The sequence below is a fragment of the Arachis duranensis genome, chromosome 6 (assembly GCF_000817695.3).
Source record: "Arachis duranensis cultivar V14167 chromosome 6, aradu.V14167.gnm2.J7QH, whole genome shotgun sequence".
Taxonomy (NCBI): Eukaryota; Viridiplantae; Streptophyta; class Magnoliopsida; order Fabales; family Fabaceae; genus Arachis; species Arachis duranensis.
Window position 1 is genome coordinate 79,787,066 of NC_029777.3, and position 10,763 is coordinate 79,797,828.

General features: G+C 36.3%; 1 protein-coding gene across 1 annotated transcript; it reads right to left on the reverse strand.

The window, feature by feature from the left end:
* Window positions 1–4,643: 4,643 nt before the first annotated feature.
* LOC107494214 (uncharacterized) lies at window positions 4,644–5,051 on the reverse strand. The gene has a single exon (XM_016115269.1). It carries the CDS (start codon window positions 5,049–5,051, stop codon window positions 4,644–4,646), a length of 408 nt encoding a protein of 135 aa, XP_015970755.1.
* Window positions 5,052–10,763: the final 5,712 nt, after the last annotated feature.

Genomic DNA, 10,763 nt, shown 5'->3' on the forward strand with positions numbered 1-10,763 from the left:
GGGGCCTGAACCACTTCCCACTTAACCAAAGCCATACTACTATTTCCATCTTCTTTATTCCATAGAAATATTCTCTGCAAGGAAATCAGTTTCTCTGCAACAGTCTTTGGCATCTTATAGAGGCTCAGATAATAAACCAGTAGGCTATTTAATACAGATTTGATAAGTACCAGCTTACCGGCCTTATTGAGGATCTTGGCCTTCCAAAGACTAAGCTTCTCCTCCACTTTGTCTATGACTGGCTTCCACGTCTTCACCAGCCTTGGGTTCGCTCCTAGAAAGATACCGAGATATTTAACAGGTAGATTGGCTTGCTTACAACCCAACACACCACACATACGTTGTACCCATTGCTCATCACAGTTAACAGGAATCAAGCTAGATTTATCAAAGTTAATGCTCAGACCTGACATCAACTAAAAGCATCTAAGTAACCTCCTGTAGTTCTTGATTGTGTCTTCCTCTGGAGGGCAGAACAAAACAGTATCATCTGCGAACTGTAGATGCGACAACTCAATATGATCTCTCCCAACCATCAACGGTGATATGCGTCCGTTTCTCACAGCTTCTCCAATCATCCTATGTAGGACATCAACAACAAGTACGAAGAGAAATGGGGACAGGGGGTCCCCTTGTCTCAGTCCCCTTTCCATCTTGAATGGCTTGGATGGCAAGCCGTTTATCAATATTGACATAGAGCATGTGCTAATACACTTCATCACCCAACCCCTCCATCTTCAACCAAAGCCCATCTTCTGCAATACAAGGTCTACAAAACTCCATTTGACTCTGTCGTATGCTTTCTGGAAGTCCAACTTTATTATTGCCACTTTCCTCTTCCTTTGTTTGATCTACTAAACCGTTTCACATGCAATTAGAGCCCCGTCATGAATCTTCCGACCCTTCACAAAAGCACTCTGTGTCTTGCCGACTAACCCTGGCATAACCCCTCTCATTCTCCTAACCATCATCTTCGAGATTACCTTATAAACACACCCCACCATGCTAATCAGACGCAGATCTTTGATTTCCTTAGCTCCAGTAAACTTGGGGGCCAACGCCACCCATGTGACATTAGCATCAGGCGGCAACCTTGAAGATTGGAAGAAACCCAACACCGCTGCCGTGAAGTCCGAGCCTATATCATTCCAATACTTCTTTATGAAGTTCATGTTGTAGCCGTCACATCCTGGGGCCTTGGACGAATCACAATCCTACACTGCCTCTTTAATCTCCTCAGGTGACAGTAGCACCTCTAGAGCCAGAGAATCCTCCTCGCTGATCCTTTCCACTAGTCCATCTCTGAATCCCACCTCAGGGGATCTCTCTTGATGATATAATTCTTTGTAAAACTCCCTAATGGCAATTTTAATCCTAGCTTGATTCCTTATCAATCTTCCATTAATAACTAGTGTATCAATCCTGTTACTTCTCCGTCTCGCTGAAGCTAAGTTATGAAAGTATCTCGTATTTTTATCCATGTCCCTTGCAAGCCTCGACCTTGACATCTACTTCCAATGTAATTCTTTCCTCACAAACCATTTCTCACAGGATTTAACTAATGCCTTCCTTCTTGCTTCCACTGTCTCATCATAGCTCCCATTGCCGACCATGTCATCAATCTTCTGAATCTCTTCCTCAAACTTCAATATTTTTCTGTCCATATCACCAAAGTTTTCTCTATGCCATCTCCTCAAAGGAACCGTCAACGCCTTCAGTTTATCGGTGAATTGTAACTCTCCCAACCCTGTCCATTCCTCCTTGACCATCCTTAGAAACCCTTCATGAGTAAACCACGAATCCAGACTTCGGAACGGCCTTGGTCCAACTCTTAGTCTCTTCTCTTCCACTATGATAGGATAGTGATCTGACAACCCCCATGGCCCACCTCGCAAACGAGTCTCCGGAAATGCCTCAAGCCATTCCAAACTAACCAAAGCTCTGTCAATACGACTGCATGACTGTCCTCTGAACCATGTAAATTTTCTGTCTGAAATTGGCAGGTCCACCAAACTCATGTCATGAACCCAATCCTTATAGTTCTGTGCTGACAAAGGTAAGCTTTCTAGACCTCACCTTTCTTCTATTTGTCCAATCTCATTAAAGTCCCCTAGAAAATAACAGGCACCAGGACATAATCCAGCTATGTAACTCAGCTCCTCCCACACAATACGTTTCTCATCTCTAGTGTGAGCACCATAAACCAAGAAGAACGCACAGTTAACAGACTTCTCTGACAGCACCCCTTCAACACACAGCCATCGCTCACCTTTATAGCAATTTCACATTTTAAAGAAGCCATCATCCCACATTAATAACAGGCCACCAGAGGCACCATCAGACTCCACATATTCCCATCCCGTGCTTCCGCTCTCCCAAATTTTCGATACATCAAACGTTGTCACTAACTGTCTTTTAGTCTCTACCAAACCTAACATATCCAACCTATATTTCCTCTTAAGTTCTTTCACCATCCTCAACTTCCCGTCACCCCTTAACCCCCTAATATTCCATGAACTAATAATCATTTTGAAATATAATTACACACCTTTCTGAGATTTTTCGGTCTGCCTCGTCTTGCTTTAGCCTTCTGTTTTGCCAGTCTTCTCTTTCGAGCAATCTCTTCATTCTGTTCTTGAAGGATAACCATAATGTCTTCTTCTTCATTAAGTAACAATGCTCCAGATTCTTTTGCTAGCTCCCATGTCTTCCGGTTTTCCAGCATTTGTTCATCCAAACTTACAAACTCATTACTACTGTCCTCATCATCATTGGCGTGTCTTTGTTCCCCTTTATGATTACCTCTATCACCGTACCTGTCCTCCATATTTTGAACCAGCATATTCCTGTCAGTGGGCAGATCAATTCCCAACCCTGGCTTCCCTGAACTTGCCTTACCACCAATAACTATTTCATGATAGTCACCGTTACTATACCCGTTCACCTCCTGGCCCCGTTGAACCTCCTCCGGACCCGTCTCATCCTCCTCCTCCCTGGCAACGTGTTCATCGACCCCATAAGCCCCTGTTCGTATCGCTCTATCACCTCCTGCAACCTTCCTTTCACCGGCGATCCCACTCCTACCCGGCGCACAACCAGCAGGCATCCGGGCGCCGTCTCCTTCACTCAAGCTCCGTCTTGAGGACGTCCCACTGACAGGCGCAGTGCATCCTTTGTCCTCCTCGCGTACTGTTCCGTTCCACTCGCCCAGGTCTTCCTCTTTCAACCTTTCCACATTTCTCCGTGTCTCACCTCCTGCACCGTGCGATACGTAGCTGCCTCCCCCTTCACACTTTCAAAAGTTGCTGTCTTTCAGCCCTAACTCGCTTGGTTTCCTTAGCTGCGCAGATGGATCAGCAGAGACGGATCCCATCCGTTGGAGCTGGAGCAGCCTGGCCCGATCCACCGCCTCATGGTCCATCTCTTGGATCAGACCGACCCGACCCATAGAATCATGGTCCAGCGCAATGTAGCAATTGCCGGTTCCCACCATCCAACCTGTTGGAGACTTTGGGCGTCCTTGGCCCAACCCCGTTTTGTTGTGCTTGATGGCATTGGTTGCCCTTTCTTAATTTGTCACACATGTTCCACTGGGCTTTCCTCGTTCCAGCCCATTCTGGTCGCAGTTGTAGCTCCACGGAATTGTGAGCTCCGAATCGGTTTCATTACTCTCTCCCAATCCCATAAAATCTGCTGAGCCATCAATATGACCATAAATTTGCTGATTCTTAACCAAAATTTCATTGATTGGGCTTTAAGTGGTCATAACTCCATTCGTTCAAAATTGACTCTGAAATTACTAATCTATCCTCATCTTCTTCTTTCCATCGTACCCTTTCCGTACCCACTAATGCTGCCTGATCTCTATAGCCTATGAACTTTGCAAGGTCAGGCGACATTGTAGCATCAGCATCAGGATCTCTGTCTACTTCGTTATTTTGGAGAACGCAAACCAGATCTTTGTCCGCTCTTTTTTTCACCGAACACTGTTAACTGTAGACTTCCTGTCCCACCTCTTTTACCAAGACGTCGAATCCACTGGTATCTAGAGTGATATGAATCCATTCATTGATCACATCCATAACACAAGTATCAATTAGTACACAGCCTACGCTAAACGAGGCGCACAATTTCGTCCCTTTATCACACCCAACCACCTCTCCCCATTGGCCTCCGATCTTCTTGAAGGTATCCACTGACCAAATATGTAATGGGACCCCGTAACACTCTAGTCAGACTCTTCGAGAATCACTTTTCTCCGATTCGTCCCACCTCCATACGTTATGAAATATTTGTAGCAGGCTATTCATTTTGAACGTGTACGTCTCTTCAGCATTCAACAGGCTATCAAACGTCAGCAAGGCTTTGTAAGCTCCAAATCCTCGTACCTGAACAACTTGTGGGAAGTTCTTAGCTACCAGATCCTGCAGCAACCCAAAGTTAATGGCCGTTGTTGTTCCACCTATCAGGCTTTTCTGCAGCCAGTTTAAGTTCTCTTTCGCCACAGCCACTTCTAGCTTCTTTGTCCATCCGTTCCCATGTGAGTCTGTCATCTTCTTATCTTTTCTCACATCCTTAGAACTACTAGCTGGGAGAGCCGAAGCATCCTCATGTTCCTTTTGCTGCTAGCGGCCACTTTCTCTTCAAACAATCCCTCCTTCCTGTATCTTCTTTGTGCCATTAGCAGCCGACATTCTCCTATATTTTGCTTCCCCAACAAACACAACCTTACCCCTCAGTCTCATACGATTCATCTCTGTTATGGCCTTTATAGCCTCTCCCTTCGTAGTGTATCGTATGAATGCAAAGATGTACAAACCACCATTTTTTTGCTTTCGAAAAAGGTATATGTCGTTTATACATCCAGTCCAACTGAAGAGCTCAAACAGTTCTCTCTTTGAGATGTCCTCTGGAAGGTTATCTAAGAAAATCGAAAAGGACTCCGTCTCCAATCGGCGATACTTTTCTCGATTCCAAATTCTAGGATCTTTGATCGGGTTCCTAAAACTACCCCCACTGTATTTCTCACCCACACTCTCTCTCTCTCTCATTCTAGAAATTTTTAATTTCCTAGATGTAGTAGGTTTTTTAATTTTTACGTTCAAATAACATCTCATCTTTTATTTATTTTTAATAATATTCGACTAATGGTTAAATTAATTTTCTTCCACAAGAGTTATAAAAAAAATTATTTTTTCGTAGCATTTTAAATTTTTTTAATTAAAAAATTTGTTAAATTATATAAATTCTATCATATATGTAATTATATGATAGAATTCGGTACCCAAAAAAAATTATAGGATAGAATCATGAAAAATTATTGCTGTATATGATCATATTCATTCACAAATTTGACGGAAGCCTATAAAATTCACGTCTATTTTTAATATGCTCATAAAAAAATTTATTAACTTGAACAAGTCTGGTTACTAATTTGTTTATTAAAATTTTAATTTTATAGTTAATATTTTTATGGGACATTAATATTAAATTGTTTTCTTTAGTGTTTACAACTTTTATTATACAATTATTAGCTTTTATTAAATTGTTTTGTTTACAAATTTTATCTTATATACTCTTGCATTCTTCAAAAAAGTAAAATTATATATCTTTATTCTTATGATCTAATTTAATATAAAAGGTCCATATTAAACACTTAATTAACCTAACAATATCTTAATATTAAATATTTTTCATTAAATTTATTATACCCGTGCATTGTATGGGGCTCTTCACTAGTTATTATTGTAATATGGATATTCATGGGCAGCTAAATTTTTTAAGATTGGGAGGCTCATGTTATCAAGAGGGATTGAGTTTAATGAAATTTGAAAAAGTAAACTTTGGTTGAGTGTATAAATAAAGAGCAAATCTGAGACAAAATACACACACAACAACAATATATAAAATACTCCCCCCTCTCTCTACATATAAACTGCAACATATATTAGTAAATATATATATGAATCGTCTCTATTATATTGAGATAATAATATTAGTGAATATTAATATTAGAGTCTTTTATTTATATTTTTTTATTTTATATTTATTTTTTCTTTATTTATTTATTTATTTTACAACATGTTATCAACATGAGACTTTGAACAAAATTTAGGAAGACTCAGCTATTAAATTTTCATTATATTAAATCTCTCTCATTTTGAATTTAATATTCTTGATATATCTAAAAACAACTACTTATCATGAATATTAGATAGCAAAATTCATCTTAATTCAATAGATCTTGGAGATACCATTAAGGCTGAAAATAAAGCATCCCAGAAGGATAAAGTCAAAGTCATATTTTTTCTTCGTCGTTTTCTTGATGAATGATTGAAAAATGAATATATCACACTAAAAGATCATGCAGATCTGTAGAAAAATCTTCAAGAAAGGTATAATCATCAAAAGATAATAATACTTTCTCAAACCCGATATAAATGGACATACTTGCATCTACAGGATTTTAAATCCATAAATGAATGCAATTCAGCATTGTTCCGAATTACCTCACGAATGAAATTATGTGGGAAAAAGATAACTGATATTGACATGTTAGAGAAAACTTTTTCGACCTTCCATGCCTCAAATGTGCTCTTGTAACAGTAGCATCAAGAGAAAGAATTTAAAAAATATTCTATGGAACGAAGAGGAAAATGACAAAGAAAAAAAATTATGAAACGAAGAAAGATTATATTCACAAGAAAGATCTCACCAGAAGTGGGATAAAGAAAGAAATAATGGGCATTAATATGATGTAAATAAATAATGTAAGAAATTTTTTATTAAGTTTTATTTTCTATACATTTGAATTTTAAATATGATGTATATAAATAATGTTATTATTATTATTATTATTATTATTATTATTATTATTATTATTATTATTATTATTATTATTATTTGTCTTTGAAAAAAATAACAAAGACATATAATGAAGATCTTTGCTATGCAGATAGTGCAAGTTCGCATACCATTCTCAAAAGTAATATATATTTTACTCATATTGTACCAAAAGAAGAATGTGTTAATACTATTATTGGCTCAGGCAATGTGATAGAAGACTTCGAAAGAGTTATATTTTTATTTTTCGGAGGAACAAAATTCATAATAAACAATGCACTATTGTCTACTAAGTCTCTAATAAATTTAGAGTTTTAAAAATATTTGTCGAAATGGATATCATATTAAAACAACGAATGAAGAAAATCATGAGTATTTATGTATCACAACTCATGATTTAAATAAAAAGGTTATATTAAAAAAGTTACCATCACTTTCATTTGAGTTATATTATACTAAAATTAATGCAATTGAATCACATATCATTTTAAACAAAAAATTTACTAGCCCAAATGAATTTATAATTTGAGATGATCGATTGGGTCATCTTAGAACAACTATGATATGGAGAATGATTGAAAATTTGCATGGACATTCACTAAAAAACCAAAAAATTCTTAAATCTAGTGAATTTTGTTGTGATATATATTCTTAGGGAAAGCTAATTTTAAGACCATCATCAGTAAATATTTGATTTGAATCTCCTGAATTCTTAGAAAGAATTCAAAGAGATATATGTGGACCTATTCATCCACCATGTGGATCTTTTAGATATTTTATGGTCCTTTTAGACGCATCTTCAACATGGTTATATGTGTACTTATTGTCATCTTACAATCTGGTATTTGCAAGATTACTTGTTCAAATTATTCAATCAAAAGAAATTTTCACACACAAAATAGATTAGCAGAATCACTTATTTAACACCTCCAATTAATTGCCAGACACTTACTTATGAGAACAAATCTCCCTATTTCTGTTTGAAGACATATAATTTTACATGCTGCGATACTTATTCGTTTGAGGCCAACAAGTTACCATTAATTCTCTCCTCTGCAATTAGCTTTTAGCTAGCAACTAAATGTTTCCATTTAAAAATATTTGGGTGTAAGATATATGTTCGAATTGCCCCACCTTCTCGCACAAAAATGGGACTCCAAAGAAAATTAGAGATTTATATGGGATATTATTCTCCCTTTATAGTGAGGTATCTTGAGATACAAATAAGATATGTCTTTAAAGCTCGATTTGCATATTGTCATTTTAATAAATCAATGTTTCCAATATCGGGGGAGAGAATAAGTCACTTGAGAAAGAATTTAATTGGAATGGATCATCGTTAATGCATTTGGACCCACGATCAGGACAATGTGAACTAGAAGTTCAAAAGATTATATATTTACAAAGTATAGTAAATGAATTGCCTGATACATTTCTGATACAAAGAGGATAACCAAATTCTACATCCCAACTGAAAATATCCCAATTCGAATTGATGTTCCAGTTAGACAAATAACTACTGAAACGAGTACATGCTAAAAACGTGGTAGACTAATTGGTTCCAAAAATAAAAATCCTCATAAAAGAAAAGAGGCATTTGATATTAGCAAGATAAATGGTACTCCTGTTGAAAAGGATAAAGATATAAAAAAGACACCAGCAAGTATCCAAAATTCTGATTTAGTATTGACGCTAGAAGACGTTCGAATACCTGAAAATTATGAAAATTATGAGATTTCGATAAATTATGTCTTTATAGGAGAAAAATAGAACCGAAATAAAATAAATTTTAATGAAATATTTGCATATAATGTGGCATTACATATTATGGATAAAAGTAAGGATCTTGAGCTAAGAACAGTAGAGAATATCGACAAAGGAATGATTGGCTAAAATGTGAAGAAGCTATGAAGGTTGAGTTAGACTTAGTTATAAAACATGAAATCTTTGGATCTGTAATCTGTACAGTAGAAGATGTAAAACCTGTTGGATACCGATGGATATTTATGAGAAAATGAAATGAGAAAAATGAAGTTGTATGCTACAAAGCTCGACTTGTGGCTCAAGATTTTTCACAAGGGTTCGGTATAGATTATGAAGAAACATATTCTCTTGTAGTAGATGCAATAACATTACATTATTTGGTTAGTTTATTCACATACCATAAACTATATGCATCTAATGGATGTGGTGACAACCTATTTATACGGATTATTGGATCGTGATATCTATATAAAAATCTTTGAAGGACTAAAGATATCTCAATCATCCAATAAATATTCGCAAGGGTTATACTAAGTCATATTGCAAAGATCTTTATATAGTCTAAAACAATATAGATGAATGTGGTATAATTGTCTTATTGAGTATCTGGTCAAAAATAGATTAAAAAATGATGATATTTGCTCATGTGTTTTCATAAATAAATCTGCATCTGAATTCATCGTAATTGTTGTGTACGTTAATGATTTAAATATTATTGGAACCCTTGAAAAGATTCCAACAATTATAAAATCTCTAAAAGAAGAGTTTGAGATAAAAGATCTAAGAAAGACTAAATTTTGTCTCAACCTGCAGATCGAGCATACAAAAAATGGGATCTTTATTAATCAAACAACATACACAAAAAAGATCTTGAAGAGATTTTATATGGATAAGTCACATTCATTAAGTACCCCAATGATCGTAAGGTCTTTGGATGTGGAAAAGGATTAATTCCGTCCTAAAGAAGAAAATGCAGATATCCTTGGTCCTGAAGTACCATATCTCAGTGCCATTCTTACTAATAATATACAACCAGATATATCATTTGCTGTAAATTTACTAGCAATGTATAGTTCCTCTCCAACTAGAAGATTTTGGAATGGCATCAAACAAATCTTTCGATATCTTCATGAAATAGTTGATAAGGTATTGTTTTATCTATATAAATCCAAGTAACAATTAGTTGGCTATGTAGATGCAGGATACTTGTCTGATCCACACAAAGAAAAATCTCAAACAGGATAGCATGGAAGTCCACGAAACAGACCATAGCAGCAACATCCTCTAATCATGCTGAAATACTAGCAATACATGAAATAAGTCACGAGTGTTTTTGGCTCAGGAGTTTAATCTAATATAGTCTATCAACATGTGGATTGATTGATAGAAAAATAGCTCTAACTATTCTATTTGAAGATAATACTGTAACACCCTACCATACAAAGCCTTACGCTATAGTTGTAAATCAGAGGTGGTAAGGTATTACGACCTCTAAAATAAAAAAGTACATACATAGTATTCGAAGAAATATAAGTTAACTAGGAGCCTCTGAAAAGAAGGTTAAAACAAAAGTAAGACGTCATCACACGCGTAGCGTTAAAGGTAAGAAAAACTGAAATTTCCACAATACCCAAACTAAAAATGCAAAATTGAAGAGAAATAGAGAATAGGGCAAGGATTTTAAAATTTCTTACCACAATAGTTAGATAGAATCAAAGAGCGTGACGAGAACGACGCGTGACCGTAAACGGGTCTTTGATCAAAACTACGGATTGAAAGTTACGTGGGTTTGAGGTGAGAGATGAATAGTAGCTTAGGGTTCCAACTCTCTTCCTCTCTTCTCTATTCGTGCTCTCCCTCTCATTAAGGGTGAATGGCTGAAATGTTTGCTAAGTGTAGGGGGTTTTGTGCCTTGGGTTTAGGTTTTGGTCCAAACATGGACCCATTTGGTGATTTTTGATCCGTTGGTCCTATCTTAGGCCAAAACTTTTAAGATAAGTGTATGGTTTTCTATTCTAAATCTTTTTATCATCACTTCCATAGTTTTAATTTTCTCACACACAATATCGGACAGACTTAAGCTGGTACAGCTAGTTGTAACGCCGATACACATTTTTTCGCAATTAAATATATATTGTTTATCTGGGTTTTGCAAA